Genomic DNA, 19,257 nt, shown 5'->3' with positions numbered 1-19,257 from the left:
AGGCAGGCTCTTGTCCAAAAGGCAACTCTGAGGTTTCTACCTGGCGCTGAGGTTTCCAAAGTTCAGGGTCATCAGCAAAGGGAATTCAGTGGCCTGTGATATTTTTCAGTCACGGGCCGATGCGATGCTGCTGGCTGCAGACGTTCTGTCCATGCTCAGGGAGCCATGTCCTGTTTTGTGATGTGCAGGAGTACTGTGATCTCTGGGGTCAAGGGCAAGGTCTACAGCCACCCTAGAGCCTGGCAAAGTTCTGGTGCTTCTCAAGGCCAGTGGTCTGCAGATCACTGTTAGTTAGTTGGTTCTGCTACAGATCAAGGGACTTAGGTCAGCAAGGAGGAGGAGCACACTTACCTCAGGTTAACACACTCCTTAAGACCAGCTAGAGTGCTCTTACAAAAGGAGGCAGGAACCGAGCACACTGGACATCCTGTGACTATCCCAGTAGGGGTGGAGCTGAGATTTAGAAAGCAAAAAAGCAATGCTTTCAAGCCAAGGTTTTGGGAGAGCTACAGATTTTGCCAGTGGAATGTTCATAGCACCATTAGTCCATTCACGAAACCCTGAGGATTGAGGGTGGGACGCACAATGAGAGCGTCCTACCCTCGCCAAACAGTGCAGACGTTCAAAGCACCTGACTGGTAAAATGGGGTCCCCGATCGCTATGAAGGTCAAGAGGCGTTCCCCAGGTGGGAATCATTTCTCCCAACAGAATTTTAGCCACAGAGGAAGCAGCGGCCTGTAAGGGAAAGCTTCAGTCCAGTGAGGAAACGTACAAACCATGACTAAAACTTTATGAAATTCATCTGCAAACCTCGAATGGCCCTTTAGGTAATTTAAAGTGCCCTACAGCAACGGAAACAGGTTTCCCTGCATCGTTATTTTGGACGGAGGGGCAGGGGCTCAAGTGAGGCACACGCATTGTCAGCCTCCTTAATATTTCCTCACCAATATTGGTTCATACACGCCATCATTTTGTCAGCAGACCAATGGTTTAATACATGTGCAGTTGTAAGTAGTGGGAATTTTAGAATTTCTGGTAGGACCGGGTTGTTGATCTGAAGCAAAGCTCTCTCTTTTTTTGTTATTTTGTTATTTTGCAGTTATTAATTTATTATGTCATAATATTATTTTGTTATTTTGCAATTATTAGATCTCTAATACTGTTTTTCCTTCTCTGGGGCCTATGGCCGGGCATCTCTGGTCAATTTTAACAAGTGATCATTTGTGAGAACATCCCTTTGGCCCATGACAGAGGTTTGGCTATTGGTTTCCTTACGAGCAGCATTTTTGTAGAAATATTAGCAAGGTGATTTCCTTTGACTTCTCGGGAGTCCAGTCTGGAATGCCCAGAAACCTTAGTAATATTCCAAAGCTGTGAGCTACCCCAAAGGCAAACTGGACTGTCAGTTTGAATGTTCATGGTTTTACCCTGGGCTGAGCTACGAGCATGAATGGATGTGTAACTCAGATCAAGGGACTGCCTCAGTGACTTCAAAAAGAGTTGCCATGATCTACCCATCATATTTACCTTTTTCATCCTTTAAGAGCACCACCAATAAACCATGAAAAGAGGATTTTCCTATACATGGTCTCAGGGAGTCAAACGGTGGTCTATCGGGAAGTGGAGAGAACAGCAGGTAAAGGTTATTGCTTCAAGAAAGTCGTGTGAGGAGAAGTTGGTGGCCAGTTGCCTCACCCCTTGGCAGGAGTGAGGAGGATTCAGGCCTCTGTTCGAGGGGCGCAAGGATGTTTGGAGGGGGTCTTCTGGCCTTAACTAAATGGGCAGTGGCAGGAATGGCCCTGAGGTGGGAGGGTTTGGGGGGATATCTCTGTGCCGCAGGGGCCCCAGTACCCTAGGGGTTGATGATGGTCCCATGTTTTGGTTGGGTCCTCAAAGGACATTCCTTCCTCTCTCATAAAAGCAGGGAAGGGGGAAATTGATAATTAGAATATCTGAGGACAGGGGACTTCATTAGGCTTTTAAGTCTCAAAACCTGTGTCTTTCTGATCTTTCCAAATGATAGGGTCAGGTTCGTCGATTTTTAGAAAGCATATAGAGGTTAGAGAAAAGTTTGGAATCTAATTTCGACTGTATCTAGCCACCACCCCACCCCACCCCACCCCAAAAAAACCTCGTTAAATGGTGCTTAGTTTTAGGTTTTGGGAAGTTCTGGGTGCTGTGAAAACTACCTAAATCCAAACGTAATCCTTATTCTGAAATCAGGTGCCTTGGTGTGGACCGTGAGTTTGAGGCAACTGCAATTTCTCTATGACCCTTGAAGGCCAAAATTTTTATATAAGTAGATGCTGTGTTCTGTAAAGAAGTTTGAGAAAGGGGGGCACCTGGATGGCTAGGTCGGTTAAGCCTCCAACTCTTGATTTCAGCTCAGGTCGTGATCTCAGGGTCGTGAGATCCTGGGTATGGAGCCTGCTGACGGTTCTCTGTCGCTCCTCTGCTCCCCGCCCCCGGCTGGTGCACATGCACACGTGTGTGGGTGTGGTTGTGCGCTCTCAAAAAGAAAAGAAAAAAAAAGTTTGAGACAGGGAGCAGAAAAGGAAATCCTCTCTCTTGTAACAAACATCATCCAAATCAACTTGTAAGGCTTGTGAAAAGTTCTCTGTTGTAACCCCTGGGGCATTCCCGGCTAGGTATAATCACAAACATAATTCGCTGTCTTTATCCACTGGAATACTGAAAAAAACGCACTGCCCAGACCAACTCAGTGAAAATCTGCTTTGAGTGGGAATAGCTACCAATGGTGTATGGGGGTTGGGAATTACCCGGTACCGAAGGATAGTAATGTTATTGATTGCTTAGAGGTCATGGACGAATTTCCATCCGCAGCCACTGGGTTTTCTCGTGAGTAAAATAGGGATATTACAGAGACCAGTTCAGGGGCTAATAAAGCCTTGGGCCCTGTAATCTACTATTATGGGCTTGACGCCTTGAAGGGTTTCCTTATTTATAGGGTATTGATTACTTCCGGAGAGAGGTTTTGAGGGGTCTGTTTCAATCTTGATGGGAGGTATACTGTGGATCCTGCTAGTATCAATGGAACATCTTGCCCATAAAAAGGGTGGTAGCTGATCAAGTAGAGACAAATGATGGGTGTCCCCCAGACTCAGCCATGATGCAGGCAGAGTTGGAACAAATACTAGATGCCAAAGGGTCATTTAATTCACCTGGTTGGCTATTTTGATTACTATGGTCAGGTTCTTTGGGAGGAAGAAATTCTGGCATGATATTTTTCTATGAAATCTGAGCCCGATAAATAAATAAGGAGAAAAGGGTGAGTATCAGTGGGCCTGAGCAGGGGGGAATAGGTCCAGAGATGGGAAGCTGTTGAGGTTTATTAAAAAGATTCCCCACTATTTGAACTGGTTTCTTACCTGAGGCAGGGGCTTGAGCCATAAGACTTTAGCTCTGGTGTCATTAAAGACAAAGAAATTCACTCCCAGTCTGGAGACTGGTTTCTCTGAGCTCATCCAGAAAGAGAATTGGGAAGAGCCCCAACACTGGGAATTAAGAGGACATCACAAAGGCTGGATAGAAGGCTGCAGGTGCCTACGGCCCTTGTTTGTTTTCCCATGGTCCTGGCCCTTAGTAGTAATAGCAGAAATCAGGGAAGGGTTGGTTTTGTTTAGGGGTGTTGATTTGCCAGCATTGAAAATTAAGAATTTTAGTACTTTCTTTTAGGTAACTCATCTACAGTACAAGTGAGGTGATTTGCCAAATTAAATCTGGGGTGGGCAGTTTCCTGTTCCTACCTGGTCCTTTTAACTAAAGAAGGAATACCGGGGTACCTGGGTGGCTCAGTCAGTTGAATGTCCAACTCTTGGCTTTGGCTCGGGTCATCATCTCAGGGCCGTGAGATCGAGCCCTGTGTCGGGCTCCGTGCTGAGTCGGGAGAATCTTCAGCTTCTCGCTCGCTCTCAAAAAAATAATAATAAAAAGAAAAGAAAGAAAATACCGTGTACATAACAGTAACAAATAATGAATTGAGTTCAGTGCTCCCCGGCTGGATTCTACATTTAAAGGAAGACCAGAATGTTCTTTAAAGACAATTTGGAGTTGATTGTAATAGTCATGAACAGGTTCAACAGGCTTTTGTGTGCAAACCTGAATTTTGTCCCAATCAACAGGCTTAGTAAAAGCTACTGTAATTGCTCAGCGAAGCTTTCCAGAGAGTGTTCTAGCATCCTGCCAAAAGTTAGGGGTCTGCTTTCTCTAAATCCCCTTCAGGCTGTTCCCATCGGGCTAGTTTCATCCAATGCTTGGCCAGGCCCTCACCGACAAGCATGTGGACTAATATAAATCCGAGAAACCAGGTTAGTAAATGGGAATAACTCTGTTCAAAGTTCTTGAGCAAACCTTATGGGGCTCCTCAGTCACTTTGGGAAAGTCTTTGACGACGGCTCACAATTTGGCTTTATTCCAGGGAACATAAGAAATGTGGGGCTTATTTGGATGCTCCGAGACTTAACTTTAAAGGGGCAGGTTTTAAGACATCTGGGAGAAGAGGGAGAAGTTCCTTCAGAGGGAAAGGGAAGTTGAGAGAAAGGATTAACGTGGGGCAGGGTAGAGGAGATGCAGAGCAGTTAGAGGAAAATGGCGTCAGAGGTTGGACCTGAGCCAGGGGGCTGCCCTCCATCTTGAGACAAAGAGAACAGGGGAAGAAGTGTGGCCACAGCCGCCCTTTTTTCTTTGTTTGTCTTAGCGAATATAAATTTCAGCTTCCTGATAACAGTTTGGAAGCTTCAAAGTACCAATCAAGACAGGCATCCCATTCAGTTGGTAATTTTACAGCCAGGCCTGCCCAATCCATTTTGAGAAGAGTCAATTTAGGAGGATGGACGTTTCCATCAAGTTCCAGTGACTTTTGGTTAAGTTGGCCTGTTTAGTTAGAAATATGCGTGAAGGGGGATGGCCGTTCTTAAACATAAAACCAGCTGGGGTCTCAGGGGGAGGGCACCCCCCCTAAAGCATTTTGAGGGCTGGGAACCCGTTTCTTAGGGATGTATTCTCTAGAGAAACAAAAATGTCCTAAACACAGTTTTTCAACAGGAATGACCTGATTCCAAAAGGAATCCTACCAAAGGCCAAAATGAGTACTCTCGGAAAGAAGAAAGCCTTAAAACAGATCCCGAATAAAGACTGGAGAGCCCCAAACACAGAGCAGAGCTTGAAATCCAGGAGAAAACTTACCTACCTGCAAAGTCTAATAAGCTCAGCAAGAAAGCAGCTTACTTGGCTCCGGACACCAGCACCGGTTTGCTCACGGAGCTGTTGTAGGTCTTACCTGGATCCCACTCTGATCACTAAATGATGTGAACGTTAAAAATAAAAGCCCATTATTTTACCAGAAAAAAAAAGGGGGGGGGGTGTTTGAGAACAACAGAATTGCAATTCGGGGCACGTAAGCTACAGTAAAACCATAGGTGAGTCCGGCCATAGACAAAAGAGAGGACGTTAACTTTCTGGAGGAGGAGGAGGACCTCCGGAGGGTCCTGAGTCAAAGTTCATTGGAGAAAAACAGCAAGAGTTCAGGGTGATGGAGGACAGGGTCTCACTGGCTGAGTTTCCGGGTAGCCCATTTCTTGTAGGAGATGCAACGTACATCGTTCCCTGCTGGGGTCTGTAATGGACCGTTCTGTTGTATGGCTCCCCCCTTCTGTCCTCCCATCTCCATTTTAATGAGGTTTCCTTCCAGTAACTTCTGCCATTGTAAAGGCGTCTCCCGTTGGCGTCTGGGGAGGTGGTAGCTGGCAGGGATGGCCCAAGCGTTTATTTGGTCCACCTGAGTGATAAACCGAATGATGAGTGGCCACATGTGAGAATTGGCCGTAGGTGGGACTCCCTCATGTGACGCATCAGGTGAGTGCTGGGATGACCGCTAAGGAAAGAGATGCAGTCAGTTTTTCCTCGCTGGTATCCTCAGCACACCTGATAGCCAGAGTTCCCCTTTGGGAAAGAATTTTATTTTTTTATTTTTTTTAGGTTTTATTTATTTATTTGACAGAGATCACAAGTAGGCAGAGAGGCAGGCAGAGAGAGGCAGGGGGAAGCAGGCTCCCCGCTGAGCAGAGAGTCCGATGCGGGGATCGATCCCAGGACCCTGGGGTCATGACCTGAGCCGAAGGCAGAGTCTTAACCCACTGAGCCACCCACGCGCCCCTGGGGAAGAATTTTAAGTCACTATAAAGGAGAAGGTGAATTGGGTGGAGAAGCCAGTATTTTTTTTTCAGAGATCTAAAAGGAACATCGTAAAGGTTATACTTAAAGTATGAAACCCAGAGTTTAAACGGTTATGCTGAATCATATGGCATGAATCAGATAACAGGAGCTCTGGCCACGTGGGAGGACTGGACCTGTGCACAACACGAATTTGTACGGGTGCTCACCTTGACCCTGTCCTAGCGGGCGATATGAGCTCCATTTTAAAGATCAAGAAACTGAACCACCAAGAGATGAAGCGACTCGCCTCTACGCTTTCGACTCAAGTTAAAGTTCCTTCTTGTCTCTCACAAAGGCTCTCCAAAATACAAAAAACTTTTTAGGCACTTAGCTTTCTAATTTCTGTTTGAAGGCGTTTTCTGACTCCTTCCAAGGCTGCATCATCTGGTAATGGAGCTTGACAGTAGGCAGGATAAAACTGACACGGCTAGCACAAAGAAGGATGCCCTACTTTAACGATAACACAATATTTTTAAAACCCTCGCACAGATACAGATACGTGAAGGAGTTACATGGTGGCACTTTAGAGGGCTATTTTGGTCCGAGCAAGTATTAAAGAATGACTCCTTTATATTGCAAATTTCCTCCCATGTGCTGAAAAAAGGACCTGATTTGCCTGCAACTCTTCCAGCCCCTTTGCATTGGGGACGGTGGCGGGATTGGGGAGGGGGGCGGGGTGCGCAAGGCGCCCCTGTGCTGTCAGTCTCTTCCCATGGCGGAGCTGTTGTCAGCTGCTGTCCGTCTTAGCAACTCATCGCCTGGTGATGGGCAAGCTAGGACCAAGTGTGACTTAGTTTCTCTTGTGTGGTTGTTAGGACAGTCCAGGAGGCTCATGTTCAGTTAAACGAACAAGGGCATTTGTTGGAGAGGCTGGGAGGATGCCCAGGGGTTGGTGAGGAAGGCCTCAGGCCCTTTGGGGCAGAAAACCCTGGGATGAGGACTTTAAGTCCGGTGGACCCAAGATGACCTACAGGCTGAAAAGAGGGAACAGCTAAAGTTCCTTTTCTGGGGTTTCTCTCCAGGCTCACAAGGGGCAGAGCTGGGCAGGGGTAAGGCTGGGCTAAGGGCTGAGGCGCCCAGGGACCCAGGGGCTCTGCCCGCCTCGTCAGCACTGATGGGGCAGTGCGGTTCCCCCACGCCTATTCCAGACCTGTCGTTAGGACCAAGAAAGTGCTGTTTCCCTCCCTGGCTGCCCTGGGAGGGACACAGCCTATATAACACGGGTGTTCTAATTCTGGTGACCATGAATGGACTTCAGGGGTCCACGAATCGCCTAAACATGAGTGTGATTTTGCAGGTAGATCTAGATCCTTAGTCCAGCAAAATGCATCTCATCACATCGGATTCTCAGAGGGGACCTTCCTTGATAAAACGTGGAACTCTGACCCTCCAGGGCTGGCCCCAGAAAAAATACTCCGGATCGCAGGCCACCCCAGCGCTGGGATCTCGGATCTGTTGCCACCTGCTTCCAGTGATCCCGTTCTGCTTTTGAGGTCTCTCCCTGGATATGATTGGCACCACGTTCTGGCCTTAGGGATCCTTTTTTTTGTGAGGCAGTTAATTTGTATTAATGAACCCTCCATTGATTTCCCATAGTACAGATGAAACACTCCCCCTCCCCCGACTAGGGGATGCTTTCCCAATCCTGATGACCCAGCCACACACCAAACATTCTAATTTAATTTTTCTAGGATGGAACACCTTGGATGCTTTTAAATGGGCAGCCAGGACAGATCACCTTTGAGCTTGGACAAGGGCAAGACACATAGACGTGAATGAAGGGGACTAGTTTTTAATCCCCTCTGCCACTTTGGCTCACTGGTTGAAAGCGCTCGGAATGTTCTCTAGTGAAGGTTTTAAAACCAGTTTCCAGCTCAGAACTAAAGGATTCAATGCAGTGGGAACGTCAAGGGGACGGGAAATTGTAAGCATGCAGGCATTTTTCATCCTAAACGATACATGCGTATACACGTATGCATATCGTGTGTTTGTGTACATGCATGTGCATGCATAACATACGAGGACACGTGTGTGTGTGTGTATAGACACAAGGTAAAGCATACTCATGTTCCACTTTGGGTCCCTTCTGGTCCTGGCTCCCTCCACTCACACAACCTTAGAAGGGCCACCCCAGAACACGATACACCGAGTACAGTCCCTGCTTGCGTTTCCGTCTAGGAGGATGCACTGCTTCCACACCGGGAATGGTCCCTTCAGGGAAGACCGGCTTTTGTTTCTCAAAATAGTAGCAGCCACCATTCCTTTTGTCTGGTGTGTTCCAGGCACCCTTCTAAAGGCTTTCTGGGGGTTCCTTAGTCTTTCAAGCAATCTCAGCAGGAGTGATAGGATCCCCATTTTGCAGATGTGAAAACAGAGGCCCAGGGGGCTTCAAGACCATGCACAGGTGAAAGCCAAACTGGGGTTCGGACTCGAGTCTTCCGAGCCCCATGCCCTCGAGCCCCCTGGGGGGCGGGGGGTTCCTGTAGGGGGAGCGCGGTGCCTGCGTGCGGACGGCGGGGAGGCCAGCCTGCAGAGCCCGAGCCTGACGTGTCCTTCCCCCTCTCGCAGGCTTCATCCCCCCTCCCCTCATCTTCGGGGCCGGCATCGACTCCACCTGCCTGTTCTGGAGCACGTTCTGCGGGGAGCAAGGTGCCTGTGTCCTGTACGACAACGTGGCCTACAGATACCTGTACGTCAGCATCGCCATCGTGCTGAAGTCGTCCGCCTTCGTCCTCTACACGACCACGTGGCAGTGCCTGCGGAAAAACTATAAACGCTACATCAAAAACCACGAGGGCGGGCTGAGCACCAGTGAGTTCTTTGCCTCTACTCTGACCCTAGACAATCTGGGGAGGGACCCTGTGCCCGCAAGCCAGACCCATAGGACAAAATTTATCTATAACCTTGAAGATCATGAGTGGTGTGAAAACATGGAGTCCGTTTTATAGTGATGGAAGGAGGCTGAACTCTGTATTAGTAATCCAAGGGTCAATTTTTCCTAGGGAAAAAAAAAAAAAAGTAAAAAAAAAAAAAACAACTCCGTACAGAGACACACACACACACACACAAACACATACACACAACACGACCTTTGTCCTCTTAAAATCAGAGCCAGACAGAATTCAGAATAAGGAGAGCGCGGGATCGTGTGTCTGACGTCCAACCTGCTGGGGCCCAGAGTCTACTCTTTGAAGGCACCTCATGCTTTTTCGGGATGCCGAGAGCTGCAAGCAACAGGGACTGCCAATTCAGGGAACAATGGTGGCCAGCTTGGAGGATGGACGTTTCTGGATATACATACACATACAAAACAAATTTTTTTACAAGTCTACTAAACATCACAAGTTGACAACATTGCCAGGATAAGCACTAGGGACACACAACCCCGTGCCACCTGCCCCCTCCACGCGAGGGTGGGGAGCGTGTAAGGCGGAGGAGCGGGTGCCCCCTCCTCTGACTCTCGCAATATGGGTCACTGTGTAGACGACTCACCCAGTCTGCCTGTGGTTCAAGGCCCCAGAGTTCTCTCAGCGATGCTAATGGGTGATCCGTGCTGGAGTCTCTAATTGGCACCTCTCACCAGCTCCATGTTCATGTTCAAGACTGAGGGCCCGAGGGGGGAGCCAGGTGTGGGGGGCCAGCACCTCACCTCCCCCCACCGCAGCACCCCCCAGCCCCGCAGAGTGACCTCAGGAAGTAGTGGGCCTCGCCTGGCTATGACCGACTTTGCTCAGAGCCGGTGAAACCCACACAGTCCAAGTCATTTGCTTACATTTGCCAAACATTTTGCCATTTTTAAAGAAAAAAAAATGCAATGCATATGAATTTCAAACTGTTGTATGTATAATCCTCTAATACTATTTTTAACCACTTCTAAAATCCATGTTAACCCTTCAGTCACTAACACAGTTCTCTAGGCTGAGTTTATTACGCTGGTTGGTTTTTCCTTTCCTCCTTTTTTTAATGCACCAAAAATATAATGTGATTCAAGGGATGCAATTAATCTATTGTAATTTTTTTTATCGTTTTATCCTCATTTGGATATTCTGCAAAAACAAGAATATACCATGTGCTACGAGAAGAAAAAAAAAAAATGCTTGAGAAAGAGTGTCTATGCAGCCTGCCTTTAAAAGAATCACATTTGAGACAACAGGGGATAATGTGATGAATTGCAAATTCGCCTTCTGGCTTTATTCCCTGTGATTCAGTGATCACTGTCATGGGAAGCCCTTTTATATTCATGTTTCACATTCCGAGAGGCGTTCTTTTCAGCTCGTGGAGGAGACACGCTTAGATGTGGGCTGTGTGGATGGGTGTGGTGCTTCTGGGGATAGGCAAGAGAAGGGATGGTCCCCTACCACAAGCTGTCGAGCAGTTTGTGGGGTCTGTGATGGTAAATAGACCCACGGGGTCGTGGAAGGCACCACATGTCCAGTGCATTAAAATGTCACTGTTTTTAGGGTCGGTCTTGAACGAAGAGACCTCGGTCTGTGTTTTGAGAGTGGCTAACTCTCCAGCAGCTAGCAGGCAAACCTCATTGTTTGGGAGGGGAATCGTGGGAAAAGCTCTTGGAGTCAGCGGTCTCAGCCTCCTAAGGCCGTTCCCATAAGGGGACAGAGCTTATGGGAGAGCCCGCACGCACACACACGTGGCCCAGTCAACGTTCCTTTCGTGTTTCCTCGGTGACCTTGGTCCAGGCCACTCATGGCCCTGAGAAAGATCTCAAGGGTTGTTGGTTGGTTGGCCTTTTCGCCTGAGACCCAGATGTGCAGTTCCCCCCGAGGGCAACCAAAGAATCAGGAATGAAAAGAGTGGGGAGAAGAATGGCTGTTGTGCCCAATTTCTCATACACACTGTAAATGGGGCAGTTCGTGCAACAGCCGGAAACTAGAGAAAGTCCCACCGAGCAAGGACGACTCAAAGAGAAGCTTGTGTCGTGGTGCGGGGCCACCGTGATCAGCTGCCTGGGACAGGATGCTTCCAAAACCACCCTTCTGTGTGTTTACTTTTAGTCCGTCCTTGTCCTTGAACATGGGGACACTCATCAGTATGTTAACTAGTAAGAGGCGGGATTGTTCTCCAACCAATTCATAAAATATGTATGCTCTGTCATTCCTAAGGCTTTGAAACTGTTCTGTACAGGTCTGGGGTGAGTTTTGTTTTGAAATGTGTTGCTCATAGGTCACTGCCCTCTGCGTAGCTCTCCCAACTCCGTACACACACTCGGAGCCCCGCTGACCTCGTGTTTTCATGGCTTTAACAAGAAAGTTTTTTTGAAAACGCTTTGCATTTTGGATTCTTTTTTCCCCCCTAAGATTTTAGGATGAAGGAGATGTTGAGATGAAAAGGAAGACACCTCTGGGGCTCAGTTTTGTCAGCAACGGGATCTGAACTTAAAGTCCCCCCATCGCAAGATGGCCGTAAAGCGCGACGTGTCACCTTTTAGAGTTTTAACGTCTCTCCTCCAACAGAGCAGGAAACCTAGCCTGGTGTTGGGTTTTTCCGTTTGTGCTACAAAGAACCATTGTACGTACAACGTTAGATCTAGCCTCTTGGTCATTTGTTTGGTTTTCAGAGGTATTTTGAATGAAAAGATTTCCTGGCCAGAGCTCCGTTGGACTTAGAATAAACGTAGAAGGTGAACACCAAGCTCCTCTCTCAGTCCTGCTCCAAACTCCTCTGCCATCATAGTCAAACGTGCCCAGAGATGGATGAAAAAGCCTCCCTTAGCTGCAACTTACGACAGATGTTTTTAACTCCTACCTGTAGACCAAGAAGTTTTTTTGACCGATATTATTCCTGCGCGTGAAGTCAACACATTTCGTAAAAGTAGATGTCTCTCTGGGACATCTGGGGGTTTGGAGGGCCCTGTCAAGAAAGACCAGCAGCCTGGCCCACTCCTTCACACTTCCACGGAGGAAGGCTGGGATGCATCGAGGCACACTAGGGCCATCGCCACTCCAGGAGGCCACAGCATGTGGGCTTTCCTCACAGCTAATGAAGGAGCAAGAGAGGCCTCCTCTCCCAGTCCCCCGTAAGGAGTTTGCTGCTAGTGCTTAGCAGCCAAAATACTAAGGGGAAGCCAAGAGCTTCTAAGGAGTCCTTTGACAGACTTGTTAATGTCTTCCAAGCAGGAAGGAGTGTGCCTCCCCATAAAAATCACTTCTTTCTCACCACCTTACAGTACAATAACTTCCACTAGAGATGATTTTTTTTTTTAAAATTAGGCCTATACATTTTAAAGTGGTGTCTCTACATTTAAATCCCTGATTTAATCCCCTTCCCTGTCTTCAGGGATGACCTAGAGTGTCCCCTCCCTCAGGCATGGCAAGATTTCCTATCCCTTCCCCATGGAGAGCTGCCACTCCACAAGGCTGCCGCACGCAGGCTTTCCTCACAGCTAATGAGGGAGCAAGAGAGGTCCTCTGAGGTGACCTGCCGAATTGTTCCATACGGGGCCTCCCGGCCAGTCCCTGGGAATGACCACCCCGCCGCCCCGGAGGCATTTTCTCGGGAAACAGATTTGACCTGGTCGCTAATGGATTATCTTCCACACTTCTAGAGCAGGCCGATCATGGAGGAACATGTGAAATGGAGAAAATAAAACGTGTGTGTGTGTGTGTGTGTGTGTGTGTGTGTGTATGTACACACACACACACACACACACACTCACAGAGAAACCCACTGAGGAAAAGTCGTCGTTGGCTTCCAAGAGCCTGCAAGACTGGTTTTCTTGCTGCCTGCTGTTCAGGTCCTCACAAGGGTGATGTCTTCTCCACCCAGTCAGGCCTGCCAGAGCCGTACTGTACTGGGCAGCATTAAAGCGATAAATGTCAGTGTCGAGAAATCATACAGTCAAGAGCAGAGGGAGAAGGGGGACAGGAGAAACTTCTCTTACGGTCTTGGTGGAGTTCCCCTCGAGCGTTGTGTGTGTATTCGGTGTGGTTTGATTTAGAGGACGGGAGAAAAACCAGGATTTGCTGTCTTGTGCTGTTCTTCTGTGCCCATTTTGATGGTTTCGGGAGAAAGTTCCAGACACACAGTAGGGGCTTGATTGCAGAATTCATGCTGCTGCTCTCTCCCTCAGCCTCCTCTCGGCCATGAGCTGTGTTTTCCTTTATGTCAGAATCCAGGCCAAATACTTAAGAGGTGCCATGTTTTCCAAGAGAAGGTGCTAGTGAAAATTAAGTCCAGCCTGGAAAATCAGTGTGGAACATAAACCACCATCCTTCGCTTCCTCCCTCTGCCCTTCCTCCTTGTTCGTTATACCATTGCTTCCAATTCAGTCCACGTTGTTGAGTTCTGAACAGGTGCGAGGACCTAACCTCTTGGAGCAACTTGCCCTAAATGATAACCTTCAGACCCAGCCCCCTGGGGGATTATGGCTGCTCATGAATCAATTTGTAAAACTGAAGGGTCCCTAACTTTTAGAATATGCAAGAAGATATTTTTTGTTCAGATGCCTCTTATGGGGGCCTGTTGCCCAAGGTAACACGTGGAAACTACCTTGCCTGGCCACAGCTACCCTCACCTCCCTGTTCTCAAATTTGTAGGGGATATCAGAGTGCTTGGTCATCATGGCAGAAAGGACAGCAGCTAAAAGGCCTAAGATGGAAAATTCCAAAAAGCAAAGAGTCTTCTATACTTCAGAGGTCTGTGACTGCCCTGGACGCAGGGACAGAACTTCTGGTCTCAGAGATCAGGCACGTGGTAGCGTGATTTCCCTTTGGAGAGTTAGCTCCATCTGGGGATATACGGTATGAGCTTGACCATTTCTAAACATGTATTTATTCATTCATTCCTTGATTAAGATTCTGGACCAGCTACAAAGATGAAAAAGACATGATCCCATCCTCCAAGAGCTCACAGTTCCATGAGCCAGACAGACCTGAACACACACAAAAGCAATAGAATAACAATATTAAGAGCCCAGCTCTGACTGGGCCCAAGGAGGGCAGATTCATGGTGATGGGAAGTTCAGCCTCCTGAATTCGGGAATGAGGAAGATTGGGGGCGGGGTGGGGCATGGTCTAGAACCAAAAACTAAAGAGCAGTGGGTGTCTACCAGAAAGATGGGGCAGGAGGTCCGCTCTCCTGAGACGACCTTCGGAACAAGTGGACAGACTTTCTGTAAAAGGCTAGGTGGTAAATATTTTAAGGCTTTGAGAAGCGTACGGTGTCTGTCACAGCCACTCAACTCTGTTGTAGCGGGAGAGCAGCTCATGTATAAACAAACGCATGAGCCGTGTTCCAATAAAGCTTTATTTGCAAAGACAGTGGCCAAGGGCAGGAGTGTGCTGAGTTCTGAGGCAGCACTGCATGTTTGGGGTGGGGGGCGTCCAGCAGCTGAGACTGCTCTAGCATGGGCCAGGTCATGTGCTGGAGGGGGCCTGCAGCCAGCTGTCCATCAGCTCTGACGTTACTGCCCACAGGAGTCTAAGGCAGGTATCCCATTTCCAAGAATGAGGTAAGTAGCCATGACTAGCAGGGTTTACAACAGAGGCAACATCATCTTTCTCTCTATAGGGGACTTTGAGCTGCAGCTCCTTCTAGCTCTGATGCTGCATAGTTTTGCCACAGTAATTGTCCTGTTTTCTTAGGTGGTGAAATGGGTATGGGGGAGGAAATAGAGGAATGAGTTTAAAAAAAAAAAAAAAAAAAAGAATCCAAATAGTATTTCACATCCCTTCCCACCAACACGAAACATTGGCACTGTGACGCTAATATACCAGGTGGAGTATCGGTAAACACTAATAAAAACTAATAATAATAGTAGCTAACATTTACCGAGCACTTACTGTGAACCAGCTTCTTACACATAGGAGCTCATTTAATCTCAACAATAGCCCTGTGAGGCAGGAACGGTTATTAGCATCAGTGTAGAGGAGAGGAAAAGGAGGCAGGGAAGGCTTCCAGAATTGGCTCAAGGCCATGAAGCAGAGCTGGGATCCCAACCCAGGTCTGTGGATCCAAAGCCCGTGATCTTAGGTTTACCGGTACCCTCCGCCTACTGAGCGAGAAGTGAGACATCCCTCTTCACCCACAGGGACTGCCTCCTCAGGATGACTCCGGTTCAAATGGACTGTGGGTCCTACCCACTCTCACATGCCTCTTAATATAACCAGCAGGACACCACGACAGCTGCCTTCTGGGGACTTCTTCCTGGGTTGTTCTGGGTCTTGGCCACAGAGCCCAGTGATCAGTTTCTATGGGGTATCCTACCAGAAGCCGACAGTAAGAGGAAACAGGAGACTCCTCTGATACACATTCTGACTCACCAGAGAGACATTCCTCAGTGCTGGTCATCAGCTTCAGTGGGGACACCCCAGACACCTCTCCCACAGGCACCGCCATATCCCTCAGCATCAACTCCAGGATTTTGGCTCCGGCCCAGGGCCTTAGACATACTAATGCTGGCCACTGTTTGGATAGGTCTTACTCTACTATGATACTAGACTTTTAGGAACAGACTTTCTAGATGTTTCTATTTTTGCATTAATGACTCAGGCCAACAATTAGTAGTTGATGTTTAGCATAAAATTCTGAATATTTTTCCATAAGGCAAAATGATTATGTTCTTCTGCTATGAGTAAATGGAATGGTAAATTTTCTGGAGGTGTAAACATTCTGTAGGTTGACATCTTGCCATTAAATCCCCCCAAATCATGTTTTTCTTAAATTCATGCTAACTTAATAGAAAAGAGCTCTCACAGTGATAGGTTTGTCAAAACTGTTCAATTTTATAATCTAAGGTCAGAAGATGAATGGGAAGTATGCAGGGTAGGAAGTTGCATTACAGAAGGAACCCAAGCAACATCTAGGTTAGTCCAGCACCTCAAAGGAAGAAGGGGTTGGTGAGCTCACATGTAAGAGCATGCCAGGTGTCATAGGCATGGTCCCAGGCAATGCACCCAGCAGCTTTACAGCAGGTAAAGGTAAGTCTAATTTCTCCCACTTTCACAGATCAGTTAACTAGTTTACTGAAGGCTCCCAAGGTCACACAGATAGAAAGGCCACCAGGAACCAATGCCAGGTCTGTCTGACTCCTGAACCAGTGCTCTACTATACCACGTCATCACCAACTCAAGAGCACAGATCTGCCTCTTAGGAAGCTCCGATGCCAGCAGGGCATCTCCTCTTGGGAAAACCCCCAAAGAAATCTGTGTTTCATGGAGAAATGAGCCAAGAGCCGGAGGTGAGACCTCTGCAAAATTTTGCCTACGGGCACAGGAATCGAAAATGAAAAAAAAAACTTTTTTACCTTAGTAATTAAACATCAAAGACCTTTAAACACACCCCTCCTTCCTTCTTCCACCTTAGCCACATCAGTAGAAGTGTCCTGGCCACTCATCATCCCCTATCTTACTCATTCTGGACACAAGAACCAGCTCTAGCTCTCGCTTCTGTGCTACCCTCCCCAGCTCCCAGTTCCCCAGGCTTCCAGCAGAACCCACCCCTCACCAAGACCACAAGAACTTGATCCTCACGGAAGTTGAGGAAGGATGCTCTGAATTGCTCTGAACACAGGGGCTGCCTCCTATAAGCCAGATCTCAGCTGCAAAATCCTGAGGAAAAAAGTGACATTTCCCCCACTGTCACCTTTTCTGTCACCGGGTCAGAGTCTAAAGAGGACAAGTAAATGAGTGGGGACTTGTAGGTCTCCACTGTGCCTATCACTGAACAGCAGAGCCGCATGTCATGCTCAGTGAGACCTACCCAGCTTGTAAATCATCCCAGGGACTAGCTGGGTTTTTAATGTCTTTTAGATGAAGCCACATCTATTTTGGAAGGGTGGCATAGGCTCAAAAACCTTGCCCCAGTGAGGAGATTGTTTGACGCAGCGTATGGTGCATCCTGTGGCTGGAACGAAAAGTGTCCAGGATGCTGGAGGAGAAAGCATGACATTAGACGCAGGCGGGTGCTCTCCAGCACTCAGCCACACCGCCAGCAGGCATTACAGTGACACTTGGGTGTCCCAGAACACAGGGCCTGTCCCTGGTGACTTACAGAAGAGGAGGACAAGTTAATCACTGGGATACGTCTTAACTCATTCCCAGACAAGAAACATCTAGCAGAGTGTTGGTATAGATACCTAGAAAAATGTGCTTCTCAGAAAGACATGGCCTTCACAGAGGTCTCTGGGCTTAAAATCCGGCTCCTTGGGGTTACATGGAGCACAACCCAGTATTTCCTTGCATGACTTCTGCTCTTGACCATTCTACTGGAAAGCCCTGATGGTATTATATAAGCCTTAAAAAAAAAAAAAAAATAGGAAAACCAGAAAAGACCGATCTCTTTTTCCTCTTGGCTCTTCTTCCCTCCTCCCTTTTTAGGCACAGAGTACCAAGACATTGAGACTGAGAAAACCTGCCCCGAGTCACATTCACCTTCAGAAGACTCCTTTGTGAGAAGCTGAGGGTCTGGTCCTCCTCCTCCTCCTCCTCCAGAGAACAGCCCGCCACTATCCACAGACCTCGCAGGCCTGACTTAGCGTGCTCTGCCCTGCCCAAGAACCCAAGGGTCCCTGTGTGGATTATCCGGCCAGTGAGTGGTCCTTTGAGGCCCCCAGCACAGGCCTGTGATGAGGACTGAGGAAGTGTCTGTGGTCAGGAGTCCTCCGAACCCTTGCAGTAGGCAATTTTCCTGGGTTGCTAAAGAGTAATGTTGACCAGGTGTGCGAACTCCCTTGGCCTATCCCTCCCTTGGTTCCTGTGGGGGAGGTCCTGCTGACACACTTTAGAAACCCCCCTCTCCAGAATGTTCTCTGACGGAAGGCTCCGGCAGCTCTTCCAAAAGCAGCCAAGGCTGGATTACAACGGGGTGAGGGTGCGGGGGTGGTAAAAATGACCCTGTTTCACAGAAGGGATGGGGGAAAAAAAAGCACATACTCAATAGATTTTTGAGTGTGGTATTCTGTATTTTTGCAGCTTATATTTTCCAGATGAGCAGTTTAGAAATATGTGATGTAAAGTACACACTGTACATTTGCTGAAAATTATATTAAAAGCACTATTTTAATTCTTTCTCTGTCTCATGCTGTAATCTCTATTATCTTTCTCTCTCGTGTTTCGGGGTAGAATGATCTTCAAAGAGTCTTTGGGGAGTGTTTCTGGCTGTAGATGTTCTATATTTGTGGGCTTTGAGTCATTCAAAAGAGCATGGGCTTTGGAGCCAAAATAGTTCCTGGCTTCAAATCCTCCACCCAGCGTTTGATGCTGATGTGGCATTGAGCAAGTGGGAAGACTCCGCCAAGCCTCAATATTGACATCTGCTTTGTACAGTTGTGATAAGACACAGATGAGGTCATGTGTGGAGGCACCAAGCTCCAGCACAGAATGGTTGACTGGTAAATGGGAATGATTCCTGGCCACCCCAACTCTGGCTGGAGTGAGGTGCTCCACAGTCCTGATGCAGCTCTGTTGCTTACATTTTCTGGTCCTGCGCTGTCATTGTCTGGTTTTCCTTTCTGGTTCTCCTACTGGGAGAGCAGGGAATGGCTTCCTTTCAGGACCCACCTACTAGTATTTGGCAGATGCTCAGTAGATGAGTGAATGAATGAATAACGAACGGTCTCAGACACACCAGCCTGGGGGGCTTTGACTTCTGTCCCACTCTGCAGAGGCAACAGCAGTATTTGTCTTCCTTCCTCTGGGTCCACAGACCGTCCCTGCCCCCACCTCACCCCATGGATGGGGCTCCAGTTGTCTTCCTAGTCCTTGCCAGGCCTCTTCGTGATTGGCTACTTTCTACTCCACCATCCTGAGTCCGCTGGCTGGACTCCTACCACATATGGATAGGTTGGTCAGGTTGATGTCAGCCACTGACTTGCCTCAGACATTCATGACATCGCTCGCCAGAAAGGAGCTCCAGAAACCGGCGCTTGTACTCTATCTTCTGGGAAGAGACAGGATGGCCCCACTCCTCATATGGGGCTAGCCTGGTCACTGACCCACTTTCTTCATATCCCCTTCCAGCCTGGGTCTTGCCCTAGACAGCTTCATCCTTTGTAGGTGAGCTCACCC

General features: G+C 48.0%; 1 protein-coding gene across 1 annotated transcript; it reads left to right on the top strand.

The window, feature by feature from the left end:
• Positions 1-8,803: 8,803 nt before the first annotated feature.
• Positions 8,804-18,258, top strand: LOC308338035 (solute carrier organic anion transporter family member 3A1-like; the record flags this gene model as incomplete). The annotated part of the gene is made up of 2 exons (XM_080831591.1): positions 8,804-9,046; positions 17,569-18,258. Coding segments are annotated over 2 exons (326 nt in total), but the record flags the coding sequence as incomplete, so codon positions are not given.
• Positions 18,259-19,257: the final 999 nt, after the last annotated feature.

Source organism: Martes martes, assembly GCF_963455335.1.
Source record: "Martes martes genome assembly, contig: scaffold_318, whole genome shotgun sequence".
Taxonomy (NCBI): Eukaryota; Metazoa; Chordata; class Mammalia; order Carnivora; family Mustelidae; genus Martes; species Martes martes.
The sequence above is the reverse complement of the archived record's forward strand: the minus strand, read 5'-3'. Positions and strand labels throughout refer to the sequence as shown.